At 35.4% G+C, this 18,906-nt stretch overlaps 4 protein-coding genes across 6 annotated transcripts; 2 read left to right on the plus strand and 2 right to left on the minus strand.

The window, feature by feature from the left end:
- The first annotated feature begins 1,685 nt into the window (after nt 1-1,685).
- On the plus strand, nt 1,686-4,357 carry LOC101896125 (pyruvate dehydrogenase [acetyl-transferring]-phosphatase 1, mitochondrial). 2 transcript variants are annotated; one of them, XM_059127316.1, is made up of 7 exons: nt 1,686-1,806; nt 2,000-2,146; nt 2,242-2,386; nt 2,446-2,615; nt 2,864-3,053; nt 3,124-3,691; nt 3,746-4,357. In XM_059127316.1, the coding sequence occupies exons 2-7, from the start codon at nt 2,000-2,002 to the stop codon at nt 3,957-3,959; spliced, it is 1,434 nt and encodes a 477-aa protein (XP_058983299.1). In that variant the 5' UTR covers nt 1,686-1,806; the 3' UTR covers nt 3,960-4,357. The 2 variants fall into 2 exon arrangements, with proteins under 2 accessions (XP_058983299.1, XP_058983300.1); XM_059127317.1 differs by having other exon boundaries at nt 1,697-1,834.
- Nucleotides 4,358-4,556: 199 nt separating this feature from the next.
- Nucleotides 4,557-7,342, minus strand: LOC101896295 (probable serine/threonine-protein kinase ndrD). Of its 2 annotated transcripts, XM_005185852.4 has the most exons (4): nt 7,254-7,342; nt 6,987-7,183; nt 6,267-6,434; nt 4,557-6,136 (listed from the first exon to the last, which is right to left on the minus strand). In XM_005185852.4, exons 2-4 carry the CDS (start codon nt 7,036-7,038, stop codon nt 4,782-4,784), a joined length of 1,575 nt encoding a protein of 524 aa, XP_005185909.2. In that variant the 5' UTR covers nt 7,039-7,183; nt 7,254-7,342; the 3' UTR covers nt 4,557-4,781. The 2 variants fall into 2 exon arrangements, with proteins under 2 accessions (XP_005185909.2, XP_019893163.2); XM_020037604.2 differs by having other exon boundaries at nt 6,987-7,304.
- A 2,019-nt stretch (nt 7,343-9,361) lies between these two features.
- On the plus strand, nt 9,362-11,594 carry LOC101896468 (negative elongation factor B). The gene is given in 5 exon segments (XM_005185853.4): nt 9,362-9,652; nt 9,724-10,141; nt 10,144-11,021; nt 11,090-11,217; nt 11,292-11,594. Coding segments are annotated over 5 exon segments (1,758 nt in total). The 5' UTR covers nt 9,362-9,526; the 3' UTR covers nt 11,500-11,594.
- Nucleotides 11,595-11,781: 187 nt separating this feature from the next.
- Nucleotides 11,782-18,573, minus strand: LOC101896649 (protein HIRA homolog). Its single transcript, XM_005185854.4, has 8 exons — nt 18,209-18,573; nt 17,762-18,027; nt 15,802-17,156; nt 15,410-15,735; nt 15,196-15,341; nt 14,685-15,049; nt 14,405-14,621; nt 11,782-14,213 (listed from the first exon to the last, which is right to left on the minus strand). The coding sequence occupies exons 1-8, from the start codon at nt 18,243-18,245 to the stop codon at nt 13,845-13,847; spliced, it is 3,081 nt and encodes a 1,026-aa protein (XP_005185911.2). The 5' UTR covers nt 18,246-18,573; the 3' UTR covers nt 11,782-13,844.
- Nucleotides 18,574-18,906: the final 333 nt, after the last annotated feature.

Raw genomic sequence — 18,906 nt, forward strand, 5'->3', positions numbered from 1 at the left:
CTACAATGGATTATACAAGAACACATAATTCTTTACGTTCTCTATTATAATTTCACTTATGTCCATCTTCTCTATTATAAATTCACTGATATCCATCTTCACTCAGGCGCAAGTACACAAATAAATAAACAAATTAATTATGTTTTTTTTATACGAGTAACAGATAGTAGAGTGACCATAACAAATTTTAAAGTAAAAAGTAACTTTATTTACTAAAACACATAAAATTCGTACAAGTATGGCCACATTTTGTTCGCCGGTCGCCGGCGTATGAAATAGAAATAAAGCTAATTGAGTTCGCGGCGACCGACGAAATTTTCGCCGGTGCCGTGATTGTGTGCACTTCCATATACACATATGTGTTTTATTTTTGACGACGAACATACGCCGCGAAAAAATTCGTCGTTCGCTCCAATTGTGTTCCTAGCATAAGGCTGGAAATACATAAAGTCTGGCTTCTTCGTAGATGAACAAAGGAGTTTTAGGTTGACCCAGTTCGATTTTGGCCCTAGGCTCCTTTGTTCATTTCCGAAGAAGCCAGCCGATGACTTAAGCCAGCCAAATAAGCGTTTTATGTATTCCCAGCTTAAAACTCCTTTGTACGGAGGCTATTAGAATTCTCGTTTTTCAACAATTTTTACAAATATAAATAATTTTTCATTCAACATTTTCAATTCCAAAATTGGTTTGACAGTTCATTGTCCCAGCAGCTGTGTCGACGCGTCTACCTATATTCTTCTACCATGTGAGAAATGTTGTCTACAGTTATACTAAGTTTACATGACATGTGATTCGCCCTCTATTCCTTGTTCGAACATTTATTAAGAAATATCTACTTAATTGTCCACACAAAGTTTGCTGAGCGAACAAAGATTTTTGTTCTTTGTTCCATTCAAATTACTCTTAGAACTAAGATGAAACGTGTGCCATCCCTAAAAAATAGAGCATTTATCGAAAAAATAAATTATGAAATTTAAAAATTAAAAATAGAAAAATTTAATGAAATTTTAAAAACATTTGGGAGGACTGAAAATTATGAATGAAAACTACAATGCTGAATGGAGTATGTACATTCAAACTTATGCCATGTTTACGTTAGAACTTTTTGTAGGGTTAACCTTCTTTGAGAGGATTTATTTGAAGTAAAAGTAATGGATATGACAATTTAAATCCAAATCCAGTGGGTTAACACTCATATATATAAACGTACTATTAAGTAAATTTTCCACAAGTTGAAATTTCAACAGAAAACTGGAAACAAAAGGGGCAATATTTTCAAAGTGTTTGTATCGGCAGAAAAAATTTTTGACAAGTGTCTCTCCAGCAGAATTTAAAAATAGACAAATACAAAAATATGTCAACATTTACACAAAAAGTTGAAAACATGAATGAAAATTGTAAAATTAACGATATAATAAATCTTTGGAAGAAAAACAATAATTTCTTCAATTCATATTAATGAGAAATTCTTGTATTTTCATTTAAATTCGCATTAAAATCAAGGAATAAAATTTTTGAAAAAGGAATTATTTTACTCTGAACTTCGAATCGTGCCGTATGAACGGGTTAATTCGTGTAACTAATTCTGAGAGCGAACAACATGATTGAAAGTGCAATGAGAACATAGCATTATATGAAATACAATTTTGTTACAAAGACACACTGTCGCCAAGCCACCTAACAGAAATGTCAAATGTCAGCTATTCAAATGACATCCCTCAGATAGACAAGTGCAGTTTTGATCTTTTTTCGGTGATAATTGTAAAAAAAATAAAAGTCCGTGAAAAAAGATAAATAACAATAAAAGTACATATATAAATACGTATATTTATAAGTAAATATATTAATGCTGCAATTGACCAAGAAATAATAGGCAACGCAATAACATTTCATTGAAAAAAGAACCCTGAAGAAGTGCAAACCACCCCCTCTCGCTTTTGCAAAGAAAATCGAATAGAAAAAAACCAACAGAATTAGATCATTTTCCATAATTTTTTAGATGTTAACAATATTTCTACGCAATGTCGCCAATGTCCGACAAAGAACTTCCATCAGGCTTGGAAATGAAGCTGGTATTATTTCACGAAACTTGCACATTACCTCACAAAAACGCTGCAATCAACTTCCACATTTGTCGCCATACGATGTGAGTACGAAAAATGAAAACTATCAGGAACAACAACTTGCCAATGACTTGTTTACTTAGTAAATTCTATTGTATTTCCTTCTTCCGGAATTAAGGTTAATATGATGTTAAGAGAAAATGAATTTGTTTACACATTCACCGATGAAAAAAGTACTATTTTGAGTTATGAATCAAATCAATTGGCCTCCAATTCTCCCTGTGAAGATACCCGAACAGAAGCCAGTTTTAATCATAAGCCAGGTAAGTGGTTTGTTGATGCTGCTGTCAGTTAAGAATTGCTAAAAAAGTTGTTTTTGTAGGTTTCATTTGTGGTGTCTTTGATGGTCATGCTGGTCCTGCCTGTTCTCAGGTCATTAGTAAACGTTTGTTACGCTACATAGCCGCCTCATTAGTAGATCGTAAGATTTTAAAAGAACAAATTGAAAGAGGTTGCAACAGCCAATCGTTTTTGAAGTGCCATAATGATAAGGTATGATAGCCCAATTCTATTACCACTACTTTACGACTCAGGAGTTCGATTTGTGTTTTATAAAAATATAATAATTATTTCCAATTGGACATTTATATTTGAATTGATAGACTGAGTTATGCAGTGTCGCACCACTGCTTCATATCATTCATAAAAAAACTCAAAATCGTAGAATTAACAATAATTCAGGTTTTGACTGCTATAACATATATATGGTTTTTATTTTGTATCTCGCCCTGCTTTTCCAGGTGGATTTCGTAAAAGAAATCAAAGACATTTATGAAGAGAGCTTTGCCAAATATGTGGACACATTATCCAGTCGGGATCCAACCGATCGTTCTCAGGCCATAGAAGAAGCTTTTATGCTATTGGATAAGCACATGTCAGATGAGGCTTTAAATAAGACAAGCATGATGACAATGGCTGTGGCAATGTCAGGTAGGTCGGCAAAAGCTTTGGCATTATTATGATGAGGTTTCCAATGTTTAATGTTATTTTCTTCTCTCAGGTGCTGTTTGTGCGGTTGCCCACGTTGAAGATCTCGACCTGCATTTGGCAAGCACAGGAGATTGCACCGCAGTTCTGGGATCACATTGCCCCGAAACCGGTCAATGGACATCAAAGAAACTAAACAATGAACATAACACCGATAACCTCCAAGAAGTACAAAGAATTTTATCCGAACATCCCAAAGAGGAAAGTGAAACAGCAATACGTAATGATCGTTTGCTGGGTCAGCTGGCCCCATTGCGGGCTTTAGGAGATTTTCGCTATAAATGGTCCACCGAAATTATGAACAAATATGTTGTACCCTTGTTTGGGGACCATTTTGTGCCACCCAATTATCATACACCACCATATTTAACGGCGCGACCTGATGTACATCATCATCGTCTAACGGTGAATGACAAATTTGTTGTGATCGGTAGTGATGGTTTATGGGATTTTCTGTCTCCATCACAAGTGGTTAAACTTGTGGCGGAACATTTAAATTCAAAGAGGATAATGGAACCAATTAAATTGCCCGAAAATGATGTGACGTTACAGTCCATATCAGATATGTTGGCTGAGAGAAAGTAGGTTTCCGGTATTATTTGTATGGCATATTAAAAATGTTTATTGTCTTTTAGGGCTGGCCGCAAACGCAAACCTTTGGATCAAAATTCCGCAACGCATCTCATACGTCATGCTTTGGGCGGCACCGATTATGGTGTTGAACATTCGAAAATTTCCTACTATCTTTCTCTACCTCAGGATGCTGTGCGCTATTATCGAGATGACATCACCATAACAGTTATTTATTTCAACACAGATCGTATTAAATCCTTAAGTTCTAGTTCATAATTTCTATTATGCCTCATCGTCTGTCCAAGCATATTTGCCTAATTACTCATTGTTTTGTTTCTTTTTAATCTCTTAACATCGTAAAACTTAAAATTGTATATTGTTTAATTAGTTATTTTTTGCCAAATATTAAGTCAATTTTGTGTTCCTCAATACTAAAATCAACAGTATCGTGTTCGATAATTTAATAGCACTTTTACAAAGTATTTCATTACAAGATTCATGCTGCATACATTTGCATTTTTGTGTTTATACTTATGTTGTTAATTGGAAATGAAATCTATTGCAGCTATACATATGTGTTTCGTGTGACTATTCTGAAATGATGAAATTTTGAAATTGTTTTTAGTCAATTGCCATAAAGAAATAAACTTTTTATGAATGTGATTAGCTGATAATTTGGTCATTTTATTCATTTTCGAATAGAAATTTAATCTGGCTGACAAGATCCAATTATTTGTAAACAAAACTGGAAGTCACATCGCAGATGTAGGGAAGACTTGATTTCCCAAAAAACTCTGCGAAAGTTTGGGCAATAATAATATTTTGTGCACATTTCCATTGCAATTCTTGCAAAAAGATTAAACAAACATTCAATTTCAATTAGATAATTTATTTATTAAATAATTGATACACTATATTAACCTATTAACTAAATTACACTAAACTTAAACATATACTGTACGTAATATGTAAAGGACATAACATCTGCTATCGATCGAAACCTTTAAGGATGGCGGGTTGGGTGGGTGTGTATGTGTGGTGTTTGGGGTCATACTTGATATAAATTAAATAAGACAGGCCACAAAATGTTCAGCACATTCATTTCATATTATGCTGTTGTTGTTGCTGCTGCTGATGATGGTGTTGTTGTTGGTGTGCTATTTTCTGGGCATGTTCAGCCTCTCGGCGTAAAACACAATTGAGGAATTCCACCTGTATCGATGTTATCTCTTCAGGTGGAAAACGTTGTATTTTCTTTTTAAGGAAATCAAAAAATAAATCACACTCCTCTCGTTGGTGATTACAATAATCGGCTGCTACCATACATGTGGGTCCGGCGGACATGGTCGTAGTTGCAATGGATATTGTTCCCATATTAGTGCCGTTATTGTTGGTCGATGAATTATGGACATGTGTCGCATTATTTGAGTATGTGGGCGGATGGGAGTGATGTTGTTGCTGATGTGACGACTGATGGTTTTGGTTGTTGTTGTTACCATTGTGAGTATTTGATGAATTTGTCGATGCCGCCAATAAGGTCGGGTTCGGGTCGGTCTTAACCATTACAGTTGCCGGGGTATTAGCTGTTGCTGTTTTCGTCGAGCTAGTCACAACCGGTGTTAATTCCGGCAATTGCTCCATATGTTGCATGGCTGGTATGGTAACACATGTTGGCGACGTATCCAGCGTATTATTTGATGAAGTTGGAACCATTGATGCCGAAGATGAACTCACCATGGGCAAGCTTTTCAATTTTATTGTACCAGATGCTCCAATAACACTGCTGGCACTACTCGAGTATTGTGAACGTGTTGGATTCATTGAGCCTATACAAAAATCATTTGTATCGATATATTGAAATTTTGTATCATCCGAGTTGGCGGAATTCGTTACCGGAGCTCCAATGATTGTCTCACAATCCACGCTAGGCGTATTGCCAGATTCTTCATACAAACACACCTCCTCATAGTCGACCTCGGCCGCAGTATTGCCATCGTCATCTAAATTTGTGTGCTGTTCATGTTTAACTATTTCCACACAATTTTCTATACTATTATTGTCATGATTCAGCTCATTGTGTGACATATTGTGATCTTCATGGGTCACATCGTTATCGTGTGTCACATCCTCGTATGAGGTCAGTATAAAAGTGTCGGCATCATTTACCGAAATTATGCTAGAATGTACCATATCCTGGTGTACCACTTGATCGTGTTCATCATTACTCTCCGACACACTGTGCAGTAGATTATCTTGGGTTGTGGTTGTGTTGAAATTTTGTGTACGATTCGATTTCAATTTGGGCTGATAGACATTCGAAAGAAATTCCATATCTTTGGCATATCGCCATTTCGATAGGCCATCGCCTATTTTGGATTTTCGTAGACGATACTGGTGATAGGTATCGCGTAGATTCTTCCATTTTCGACGACACTCTTCAACGGAATATCGATCTGAAATGCAAAAAAAAAAGAAATTTAATTGAATGGATACATTTTTGGGAATACGTAGATTTCAAAACATGCACAAGACACTTGTAATGAATTGTTGTCAAGTAGCTGAAACTACGTTTAAAGCACTTACTTCCAATGGCGGCTGCAATTTGCGCCCAGCCATTTAAAATATCACTACGTCTTCGTTGATTTGGTTGTAATTTATAATTGTATAGAACTGGATTTTGTCGCACCAAATGTATCAACGTTGTAACAATGTCATCTGTGGAGGACGAATCTTTTTGGTATCGTCTCCTCTCTGCAAATAATAAAAAAATAATATACATTTTAATGCTGCGTTTTGCAATTATATGAAAATCAAATAATATGTAATGTCCCTATACCTCTCTATCTTTGGGTATTTTTAGGATTTTAACATGTTAGGTACCGCCAGATTTGGGTATCTTTGCAAAAGTGGTCAGTTTATGACTACGTTTTGATAATTTCCTCATAATAAGAATTTTAAATAATAAGAGAATGTATTATCTTTCCATTCATTTTAGTCGTAATGCAACCTCTACGAGCATATAAACCCCTTACCGAAAAATTGGCAACATAGTTCCCACGAAATTAGTAAAAACACTAATTAACAATTTCAAATTTTGCATCATATTTTTAAATTTATAGAATCAATGACCATTAACACCGCCTTGCTAACTCGTTCCGGATGGATATCACAATAAGATGAACAATCAAATCGCTGTAATATATTAACCACCGAAATTTTTAATCCAAACAATCTGGCCCGAAAAACATCATCTTCAGGTCTTTACCTTTCAATTGCCAAATTTCAATAATTACACACACTTACTCTGTGGATGACCGTTGTTTTCTATCTTTATTTGCTCCATATTCAGCAACATTCATGCATTTACTCGCTCCTTCGTGGCCCTCTTAGTTTTCGATTTCAATTTGTACGAGTTTTGTATTTCCGCTCGTTTTATTTTGAATTCAAGTTCAAGCATTGATTGTTTGGTGGTACATCCACTGGCAGACCATATAATATATCTGTATATTGTTTGGGGAAATTTTTTATTGCAAATGTTTGAATTTTTTACAGATTTTGTTAAATTTTCACCTTTTTATGTATAAAATGTTATCGTCCCACAGAGAACTATTTTGTTGAGTTACTTCTAAATGGCTGACGTACGACAAATGCAACAGCTGACCATTTTGTAATAGATCATGTTATCATTCGTTTGCATTAAAAGCATAGGTGTCCAAATATATGAGAGAGAGGGGGCCTCGTAGAATAAAGAAGGTAAACTTGTGTTAGATAATGTTTTTTTTAATTCATCCTTTATTAGACTTCAATTGCCGAAATGTATATTTTTTAAATCTACTGTATATACACATGTTAAGGATGGAAACAGTGTTCAAAGAAGTTAATTTTGCCTAGGTAAATTTCAGAAAATGCAGAAATTATTATTATTCAAAATTAATTCTACCATGATGGGGAATAATTAAAAAACGGTTGAATTAGACAGACGAAGAGTAAAAAATATCATTCGATAATTGTTAATACCCAGAAAACAATATGGAACGAATATCTAAATTCGACGTAATGCCGCAGAAAAGAGAATACAATAATTTCCTAGGTTTGGCATAGAAATCACTTAAATATTATCTGGAATTCGCTGCAAAATATGACAAACTGTAATTAAAGAATTTTTTTATGCTGAGAATATTGGTATACACAATTCAAATTCGATTTTCTAATTCTGCACAATTGTTTTCTCGTGATTTTAAAATATTACAAGCAAAAATGAAAGTCTGCAAGATTTGCAAAAAAATAGTTTGAATGGAATTGTAAATTTATAAAATGAATGTGAGATATTTCTTTTTTTCTCCAACAGTATATTTATTTTATTTATATATTTCAATTCATTTGTGATACAAAGCCTCCAAGGCCAATAATGTGTATCAACTTGCATTAAATAATATATATATATATATAGTATATGCTGATTTAAAACCAAACCTTATCCAGGCACAAAAGGGATTTACATTTCTCTGTTTGCTCTATTCATTCTCCAGGTCAATACGAAGTCAGATATGTGGGCCGTTCCATTGTGCATCCTGAATAGCAGGCCTATGTTATTGACACCAAGAATTTGCATATTTAAGTCGGAACCATTCGATTTTAAAATTTTACAAAAAAATGCACATGATACCCTGTTCCACGAAGTGATGTAGGTTTTAAATATCTAATGAATTATAAAATAAAAATAAACTAACAACATAACAAAAATACAATTATTGATTTTGGGAAATAAAAATCGTGCTATGTTTACGTTTGTTTGCAATTCGCCACAAAAAGAAGAAGAACGAAGGCGAAATATTTTTTGCTTCAAAATAAATTTTGACAGTTCGAAGGAGTAAATCAGTTGTTTTTAGGCAATTCGCCCTTTACACGACCTAATTATTGGACCATTGATAGTCTTATTTGAAATGACTTTAGCATTTGTATTTCATAAAATTAAAATAGCAAAAATGTAAGAATTGCTGACTTTGCGACCTTTTTCTACATAAAACAAAAGAATTAAGGAGAAATTTGATCGACAAGAATTTGCAAACTCTCAGTAAAATTATACTCAAAGCGGCTCTCTCAATTCGCTCTCTTTTGCAGAACTTTTGGTTAACAGACCACTTTCAGTAACAAATTGCAACTATTGTTGCAAATTTAAACATACCATAATATAAATTAATGTTCAATTGAAATAAGTAGAATTAATATTTAATTAATAAATATTAAACTAAGTCAATTATTACCTCCCGCTTCGAAATTTTGCCGCCGCCTTCAAATGAACAGCGCGACTCCGGTTGGTTTACACCATATGAGCCGCCGCCAATAAATATCGTTTTGCTGCGTTGTCTGGAATAGATTTATCAATTGTAAAAATGAAAATTGTTAAATGAAAGATAAAATAAATCTTTAGAGGAAAAACAATAAATTATTCTATTATTCTTATTAATGCTAATTTCATGTACTTTCGTACAAATCGACTATGAATAGTCGCGTACTCGGTTTTTACACAAGTCCATAGCCGAGTTCGAGTTTCAGAACTTTGAGTACCAAAAGTCGATTATTCGATTAATCGAAAGTCGACTTACCTATCCTGATACTCGTTCCGTGCTCTTTTTGGTGAATGTGTTGTACAACATATGTTGTTAGCCGTTCTGTTTTGATTCCACATCTTTATTCAGACTTTCTTTCTGTACTGTCTTTCTTTCCAGTGTTGCCATAACTTTACTTTTTTCTTTCCTCGGTGGCGTCGGTTTGTTAAATTGTTAATTCAGTTAATTCATTCCATTCAATAAACTAATAAACTCTTTAAACCATTTTAAACAATGGCACAACCACCTCCCAAATTTACCGGTACGGGTTTGGAAGAAGTCAACATTCCTGGTCAGGCGTATTTGCGGGAAGCCCTTACGTCGTGTACGGATCCCCTAAAAGCCATAGAAAGTTTTCAGGTAAATGCAATAAAAACAACTACATCATGCCATGTAAACAAACATTTAATATTAATATACTATTTGTGCAGTTGGAAAATGGGGTATTACTGCCATCGTTAAGACCAATGCTGCCTCTACTGGATTTACATGGTGTACGGCGTTTGGATTTTCATACATCCCTTATGGAGGAGTTACGCGATAAGCTAATAGCTCACATTAACGAACTGGGCCAAAAGGATCCCCGCGAACGCGATAAGAAACTCAAGGAGTTGTTGATTAAAAGTTTCCCTGTGGTACGGGTAAAAGCCTTGCGGCCTGTGGTTATGGCAATTTTGCGTAACACTCCCCACATTGATGATAAATATTTGCGTATTTTGGTAAGAGATCGAGAGTTGTATGCAGACACAGATACCGAGGTTAAACGGCAGATATGGCGTGACAATCAATCCCTATTTGGTGACGAAGTTTCGCCACTACTATCGCAGTACATCAGAGAGAAGGAGCATATTCTTTTGATCATACAAATCTCAATAATCTATTCTTTCATCCATCGCCCAAAGTAAGACGCCAGGGTGAAGTGGTCCAGAAATTGGCCAATATGATTGGTCGTAGCGTTAAACTGTACGATATGGTCTTACAGTTTTTGCGTACGTTATTCTTGAGAACACGTAATGTTCATTACTGTACCCTAAGAGCTGAACTTCTAATGGCTTTGCATGAACTTGATGTTCAGGAGATTATATCTGTGGATCCATGCCATAAATTCACCTGGTGTCTGGATGCTTGTATACGTGAGAAAAATGTTGACATTAAACGATCACGTGAATTGCAAGGGTTTTTGGATAATATAAAGCGTGGCCAAGAACAGGTGTTGGGTGATCTTTCCATGACACTGTGTGATCCATATGCGATCAACTTTCTCGCCACCTCGGCCATAAAAATATTGCAACATCTGATTAACAATGAGGGTCTGCCACGTGAAAACACCATTCTCATATTATTGCTTCGCATGTTAGCTTTGGGCCTGAGTGCATGGGTAATGATCGACTCGCAGGACTTTAAAGAACCCAAACTTGATTCACAAGTAGTCACTAAGTTCTTACCTGCGCTTATGTCACTAATGGTGGATGATCAGTGTCGTAGTTTACACTCAAAGTTGCCACCGGATGAACGTGAATCGGCTTTGACAACCATAGAACATTCGGGACCAGCACCTGATGCTGTGGAGGCCTACATTCAAGAGAGTTCGGTAGCCAGCATATTGGCTATGTATTACACTTTGAATACAGCCCGCCAAAAGGATCGTGTTGGTGTTTTAAGAGTATTGGCTATATTGTCTTCGTGCAAAGATGATCGGTCCTATGAAGATCCGTTTTTACATTCTTTGGTGAGCATCGAATTGGCAATATAAACTAAGTTGCATATACTAATTAAGGTTTTTCTTTTATTGCCTAGATTGCTTTACTTATACCTATGGCAGAGGAATTTACTACAGAAGATTTTTGTACGACACTATTCGATGAATTCCTATTTGCTGGCCTGACACGGGACAATGTGACAAGGCATATGATCAAGTTGTTGTGGTAAGTAAGAATGATGCATTGTATTTTGAAGTAAATAAAACTAATTTGGAATTCTCCATTGTATTCAATTTAAGGTACGTCCATAATAAATTGCCACCCGGTCGTTTGGCCACATTAATGAAAGCTATGCAACCGACCACGGGTCACAATGAAGCCGTACACAAGCTATATGAAACCCTGCAAGAACGCACAGCTCAAGAATGTCCACCCGAACAAGCCGAAGTTGATTTTGATTCACCGCTGAAAAGTGTACCCACACCGGGTCCACATTATATGCAATAAACCCATATTCGATTAAGTATGGTTATAGTAATAGGTAATGTAAGTTTCGGAAAATAAAATTCATGGCGTTTTTTTTTTTTTTTTTGTAATCGTAATATGTGCGTATGTGTAAAGTATTAATTAATTTATTTATTTTTCATAATTCTATAAACTACTGATTACATTAAAATTATTTTTAGATTACAAGAGTAGTAGTGAAAAGACAAGGCGGGTTTCATGGGGACTATTTGAAGGGAATCCAGGGAAATTTTAATCAAACGTAATTATTTTTTTTTTTTTGGGTTTTCTTGTGTACTGGAATAAAAAATCGGGATATTGAAGGTCTGTAAAGAAATGGTAAAAATGCGGAAAAACATTAATGGATAACAGGATGAGATGAAAAAACCGCATCAACTTCAGACTGCTGTCATTTCTAATAAGCCACTCGTCCGACAGCTGTTAATATTATTCCAGTGACAGTTCATTATATTGTTTACAAGCATACCAAACGAATTTTTTAGAAAAAAGTTATTCGTGATGGAATTCAAACGTGATGGTGTGATTTCTTTATATCTGGCTGGAAAACCACAAGTGGCTATCGTTAGAGCACTCCAGCATTTAAATGTGAATAATTCTTTTGTGTCTCATACCATCGCTCGTTACCGTGATACTAGCGCAGCCCGAAGTCAAGGAAGTGGACGGAACAACAACAACAACGGAACAACATCAGCAGAACTGGTTCGAAAAGTAAAGAAACAACTTGATCGAAACCCGCGTTGCAGTGGCCGTGAGCTGAACATATCGCAATATTCCATTCGGCAAATATTGAAAAATGAGCTCGGGGTAAAGCCATTTCCAAAAAGTGCAAGAACTTACACCGCAACAGAAAGAAAAAAGACTCAAAAATGCTAAAGAGTTGCTTTGCTTGGCCGAAAGTGGTGAACTGCCTTGGGCATGCAGACCTTGGACATTCCAACAGGACTCACAACCATCGCACTCAGCATGCGTCACCCAAAATGTTTACAAAATGAGTTTCCTCGCTTCATTTCCAGCGCACAATGGCCCCAAAATCTCCGGATACGAATCCGTTGACTATTGTGTCTGGAGTATTTTGGAAAGCAAGGTTGGCATATCAAACTTTTGATTACCTCAAGCAAGCGCTTCGCCGGGAATTGGCCAAAATACCGCAAGCAACATTCGGGCAGCGTTTGACGTTTTCAGAGGCCGTTTGAAGGGTATAATTCGTGCCATTTGTGGCAAATTCGAACAAATCTAAACTTATTATAAAATTTTATGCTATTTCCGACATTTTTTGCTTTCATTCAATAAAATTTAAAAAAAAATGTAAAAATTATGGCGTTTGACTTTGTTGCAGTTTTTTAAACTCACACTGTCGATTGAAGATGTGGAAAAATTAGAGGAACATTTGTGGCGGTTGCTCTATTGATGCAGAACTGGCCGAATTGACTTGTTGTAACAACTCTTTTGATAAAGATTGAGATAGTATTGCTTGGTCGAAAAGGATAGAAGGTTCAAATGTTAAGGACTTATTAGCTCCAATGTGCTCCCTAAATCTACAATTTTGATACAAATTTCGAAAGAGCATGAAATTGCTGTGAAGTGGTTAGGACATTTCCTTACAAAAGCCATGAAAATAGACATTTTATAAATTATCTTTCTTTAAACTATCGTTACTATCACTCGATCACCATCAATTTAGATAACAATGTTTGTAAATAAAATCAAAACGAATGCAGAAATGAGGACTATTTTATTAATTTTCACAAAGCATTTCTTTACTTTTCTTAAACAAATATGTTGACCATGTTTTTAAGCTGTATTTCTTAATTGTAATATTTCTTGATTAACAAAAAATGTTTTTTTTTTCTTAACCACTTATACAAATAAAGTCTTTTATTAACTTAGACTTAATAGGGTTTTTGTGAAACTAAGGTATCGTTCTTTTTTTAATTTTTAGAAAATTCATTTCATTTAATGATCACCCGGTCATTTAATTTCAGTGCTTAAACTAACACAAATTGGAAATAATTTAATATATTTGAAAAAAAAAAAAAAAAATGAAATAAATACCTATTTATATATGCATGTATATGAGAAACTAGTGGAGTTTGGTGGGAGAATGGAAAAAGGAAAATGTGTTGAGAATATTTATAAATTTAGAGTACAAAATAATTACTAAACAGGGAAACACAAATAAAGCTTAGCTTCTAAAAGAGAATTACATTAAAGTACAGGATGCTAACAATACAAAATTGAATTGGAAAGGAGAAGAGGATAGAGACTTACTACTGCTGAGCAGACTTGAATTTTGGCAATGACTTGCAATATACATTGGAATAGTATGGTTAGGCAACATCCATATGTTGTGGTTGTTCTCCACCTTTGTTGTCAATATCATCGGCCGGAATTGTAACAGACGCTGTAGTACACTCATTTGTTTTATTTGCTAAACAATGGTTTGACGAAGATGTGCTAGATGGTATTGGAGGTGGCGGCTTTGATGATATTGTTTGTGATGGCGATAAAGACGCTTCACACTCATCGCTATTTCCACTGTTAAAGGGACTTCTTCTGTTCGTGACTTCTACTTCTTCTCGTTTAAATGTTTTTATATCTTGATATAATTCATTATATTCCATATAAATACGCTGCCATCTTGGAAGAAGTTTTATTTGCTCCAGTGTTGCCTCCAATATTGAATGCTTGGGGATATTCTAATAAAGATAAAAGCCAAATTAAATAACATATATAAAAACAAATAGAAAATGGTATTCTTTTTATGACATGTTTTTATTCTAAACTAAAAAATTTACTTTAATTTTCATGGCCCAATTAGAAATCCCATGTTTTCACAGAGGGATATTATCAATTGATTGATTGATTAAATTGTCTTGTCTAAACTTACCAATATCTTTGCCTCCTGGCCAGGGGTGGGTCTACCGCTGCCCAATAAATCATTTAATAGGTCTCGTAACCTTTTCTCATTTCCATGTGCTGCCAAATAGAATACCAACATGCTATACCAAAATTTCAGCTCTTCGGGAGATTTTATCATTTCACAAAGTTTTATTTGATTTTCGGCAAATGTGATCTTGGCAGTTGATTGCCAATCATTGGCATTGCTGTGAAAGAAAATTTCCATTTAATATCTTTCCGATATCATTAAAATTTGAACATATACTTACAGCTCTATGCCAGCACTAGTTGTGGTAAAGAAATTCGTACTGGCTTGTACTGACATCAACGGGAAATCCTGATAGTCTTTAGGAAAATCTTTTGGCACAGAATTTTTAACACCGTGTCGTGTTATCGGATCTTTTGCACTCACAACCAACCAAGCTTGCATTTGTGGTGAATACGAATATGCATTGCCATTGGAGAAGATAATTAGAGGTACACCATTTTCGGTGATGGTATATTGATATATAGCTCCATGTTTTCCGAAAATATCTGAACATGTAGTTGACAAAATGCATGTGCATTTCTCAATGTTCCAAATACGCAATAAACCACATTCGGTTACAACTCCAACTAAGGTACCCTTGGGGGACTGTAGAATATAAAAATAAGTTATTTAAAATTACAAACATTGTACAGCGAAGAAATTTGAATAAAAATTAATTTTAAAATCCTATTATTTTCTGTTACAATTTTGTAATAATGTCTTCTCCCCTACTGGCCCAAATTAGAACTTACAAAGGCACATTGTATGGCAGGGGAACTCAAGGTTATGACCGGCATTAATGGATTACCATTCATTAAATCCATTAAACGCATAGAACCATCCAAGCTGCACAACATTACACACTTTAAACAAAAATTAAAATTAACAATAGGTGACCCTAGAACACAGAATAAAAATCAATTACAATTTTTTATTTATCTTGCTTTCAATCGACTTAAAACTTACCCACAAATGTCTCCCAAAGTTTGCCTGAGACTAAGCGTATGGCAGTTACCCTGGCCAATGGACCAGTTGCTGTCTGTACCGCCCCATTGGCTACGTGGACACGATAGTCCATAGCAGTCTTTTGAAATTCACATTTAGATGATTCAGTTATTTTTATCTTTGGACCCGCTGTCGAGGCCATATAAACTTTCGATGTGTCTTTTGGCGATGAAAAATATTGTGGTGTTCTTTTGAAATGTGGGAATTCCCGAAATGAATCTTGTTTCACGGAGAAAGGTTCGGGCGGTTGTTTTACATTGCTCTTTACCAATCTTGGATCTAAACGACTGAAAAGAAAAATAGATGAAATTCGAAATCGAAAATAAATAATTTAGAAAGGTCTAATATCATACCCAGATTCTTCCGATCCAGAAACTTTAGCCGTTTGTGGTATATTCTCCTTACTGACATCATTACCTACAATGTTATTCGTTGTTGTTTCCACCGATTGTGATGTGGCTACTGGAAAAGCAGAACTTGCATCGCTTCCCGGCACCGAAGAAGACTGAAAGCTATTGGGAGGATTTAATGCACCTTCGTTTTCAGTATTTAGCGGTATAAACATGGGTGTTATACGCCGTTTACCATCTTTTGTACGTGTCTCCATTTGTTTACTAATTGCTTTCACAGGCGTTGTCTGTGGTGCAGTTGCAGAAGAGTTTTGTGAAAATATGCTTCGACCATCATGAGTACCGAAACCATTTGATGATGGCAGTGTTCCCGTGGATTCTATAAAATTATTATTGCTGTTATAACTATTGGTCAGTTGCATTGTTGGCAGTGTTGGAGGTTTAGGTTTATTTTGACTATATAAAATTAATTCAGGATTTTCAATTAGCATATCGTTAGCTGTGGTGGAGCCATTTGTAAGATTTGCTGCACTTTTTCCATAAATACGTTGATACAGTGCATTCCGATCATCTTCGGAGAGCGGTGTACCCAGTTCATTTTCAGAAAATTGAAGACAAGCTACCGTGCCATCACCACTACATGCCATAAGTATGTATTTTTCCGGGCCCCACGACAAATCCAATATGCTGTCGTTGAATAACTCATGTATCACAACCAAAGGCCGTTGCAATGCTGTCATCCATACGGACAATGAGCGATCACGTGAACCCACTGCGAGACAACAATACTGTTGGGGTTTTTGTGATTTCGGTGCTTGTCGTTTGAGGATTGCCGTATGAAAGCGTACACATGTTACCGCTTTCCGATGGCCCACAAAATCTTTGTCACACTTCCAACCTTCACGTTCGATAATTTGTGCTGTCGGGCCGCCACCATTAATGGCATGCGCCGAAACTAAGTATTGGCCATCGGGTGACCATGATAAACGTAATATATGTGTTGTTCCACCGCATTCCTGAAATGGTTCTGTAATGGTATTACTGCATGTCCAATCACAAGTCTTCCATATTTTCACACTACGATCATCACTTTGCGATGCAAGAAATTTACACACCGGATCCCAGGCAACACCTTTGACCAGTCCGGTGTGTCCCCTGAGTGTAGTAATGATAACGGGAAAATTTTGAGCGTCCCATACAATGATTGTATTATCTACACTACAGCTGGCCAACCAGCGATCTTGAGGTGACCAGGCCAGGTCAAGTACGTCGCCAGCATGTCCTCGTAAAGTAAACATGCACTTCCAAGATTCGGGATTCTTTTGTATGCCGCCTGTGCCAAAAACACCACTGGGACCCTTAAAATGATTAAGAAAAATGGAAATATCGATAAAATATAATATTTATAAAACGAGTTAATAGAAATATATTTTTAAATTAGAAACAATACATTTGGGAATGAATTAAGCGAAAATTTAAATCGAAAAAAAGCATTTAAAATCATTGTCTAAAATTTGGATTTTGATTTTTAAAGATACCTTTTTTATTGCATTCAATTTGTCGGATGCTCTTTGGTACCACAAACTAATCAAGGTTCAAGTCAAATTTCTTTCTCCAATCCGTTTACAATATTTTAATTGTGAAACTCTTTCTTGCGTCCAAATAAAAATATGTTTGTGCCTCGGACCACAATTTATTTCACGAATTTATCGCTATTAATATATTAATATTACCGATATTTATTTCTATTAGAAATTATTCCGAATGCATTTATGCGCCTAAATATATGCTACATACACAATAATAAGTACTGTACAGGACAAACCGAACTATCTCATCCCCTCCCCCATTGCAATTTTTAAATCTTAAATTCTAACTTTTGAGTCCTGCATCATCCGACTTCTACATACTCTATTTTTTTTTAATTTCTGTAAACTTCTCACATAATTATTTCAAACAATACCTTTAATTGTTTCCATATCATTACAAGTTTATCGTCTGAACATGACGCCAACAGTAAACCGTTTTGCGACCAGCGCACACAATTAACACAAGCCAAATGATTGTCCATTTGGCACAGCATTTTCGGCACAGATTCGTCCATTTCGGCCTTTTCGGAGAGTACCGGCAGTAAATTCCATATTACGACCCGGCCGGAATCCACACCTTGGCCACCGGTGGCAAATTTAAGACACTCCTGATGTACATCAATTGAAAATATTGGTTTTTCTGTAGAGAAGAGAACAATCCCAACTATTAAAAGAACAATTACCGAAATTGTCTCACATGCACAAGCAATAACAATACAATTTCGACAAGCCGCCTTGCCGTGCCGCACATTGTTTGGCGAAAAAAGTATGGTGCATTAGCATGAATAATTTTGCGCGCTGTGATTTTCCTTCCAACTTACCGTCATGATGCACCCAACTTGGTTTTAATAGTTTCATTAAATCGTTTTCAATTATACCAATACTTTATTATGTATTTTATGTGGTTTCAATTTCTTTTTTTGCAAAAATTGTTTGATTTTGTTTCTCTCTTGTTTTCTGTTTTTTTGTTTAATTCCTCTTCAGACATCCAAGGGGACTGGTTTTCTCGACGGCGGCAGCTCATCAAATGCGAGGCAATCCATTGAAGCACGATGTAGTTTTTACAGTCGGCTGTTGAACACTTCGGTGTAGAGAACATTTCTCAAATTGCAAAAACATGAATGTGGCTTTATTCATTTACATTTTAATACCATGTTTACATTACCTCTTTATCCTATGTTCCAGAAAAATCGACAGGTTTTACAATTGTTGCCTAATAAATTTGAAAAGAAACTTTTGTAAAGGAATGACATTTCAAATGAAAACATTTACAATGGAAATATTTCTAAACACCTGAATAAAGAAAACTATTTTTATTGCTTAAACACATAAGAAGCTTATTTTACCAAAACACCGGCAGATTACCAAATCCAGTAAAGATTTTGTGACCGACTTAACGGTCACTAATAATTTACTTTATCGGATAGCAATATTGAAATCTTAGCCAATTTCATTGCCGACATACCTAGAACGTACACATTAAATTTGAACAAATTCTAATTTGAAAAAATTTATATTT

Source organism: Musca domestica, unplaced genomic scaffold (genome assembly GCF_030504385.1).
Source record: "Musca domestica strain aabys unplaced genomic scaffold, Musca_domestica.polishedcontigs.V.1.1 44, whole genome shotgun sequence".
NCBI classification, from domain to species: Eukaryota; Metazoa; Arthropoda; class Insecta; order Diptera; family Muscidae; genus Musca; species Musca domestica.

Coding starts and splice junctions, on each gene's coding strand:
- LOC101896125 (XM_059127316.1), top strand. CDS start 2,000: ATGTTAACAATATTTCTACGCAATGTCGCCAATGTCCGACAAAGAACT. Junction 2,387..2,445: donor CAGTTTTAATCATAAGCCAG/GTAAGTGGTTTG, acceptor TTGTTTTTGTAG/GTTTCATTTGTGGTGTCTTT. Junction 3,692..3,745: donor GATATGTTGGCTGAGAGAAA/GTAGGTTTCCGG, acceptor ATTGTCTTTTAG/GGCTGGCCGCAAACGCAAAC.
- LOC101896295 (XM_005185852.4), bottom strand. CDS start 7,038: ATGTTGCTGAATATGGAGCAAATAAAGATAGAAAACAACGGTCATCCA. Junction 6,435..6,986: donor AAACAACGGTCATCCACAGA/GTAAGTGTGTGT, acceptor TATTATTTGCAG/AGAGGAGACGATACCAAAAA. Junction 6,137..6,266: donor AATTGCAGCCGCCATTGGAA/GTAAGTGCTTTA, acceptor TTTGCATTTCAG/ATCGATATTCCGTTGAAGAG.
- LOC101896649 (XM_005185854.4), bottom strand. CDS start 18,245: ATGAAACTATTAAAACCAAGTTGGGTGCATCATGACG. Junction 15,736..15,801: donor TCTGGATCGGAAGAATCTGG/GTATGATATTAG, acceptor TTTTCTTTTCAG/TCGTTTAGATCCAAGATTGG. Junction 15,050..15,195: donor CTGCCATACAATGTGCCTTT/GTAAGTTCTAAT, acceptor TATATTCTACAG/TCCCCCAAGGGTACCTTAGT.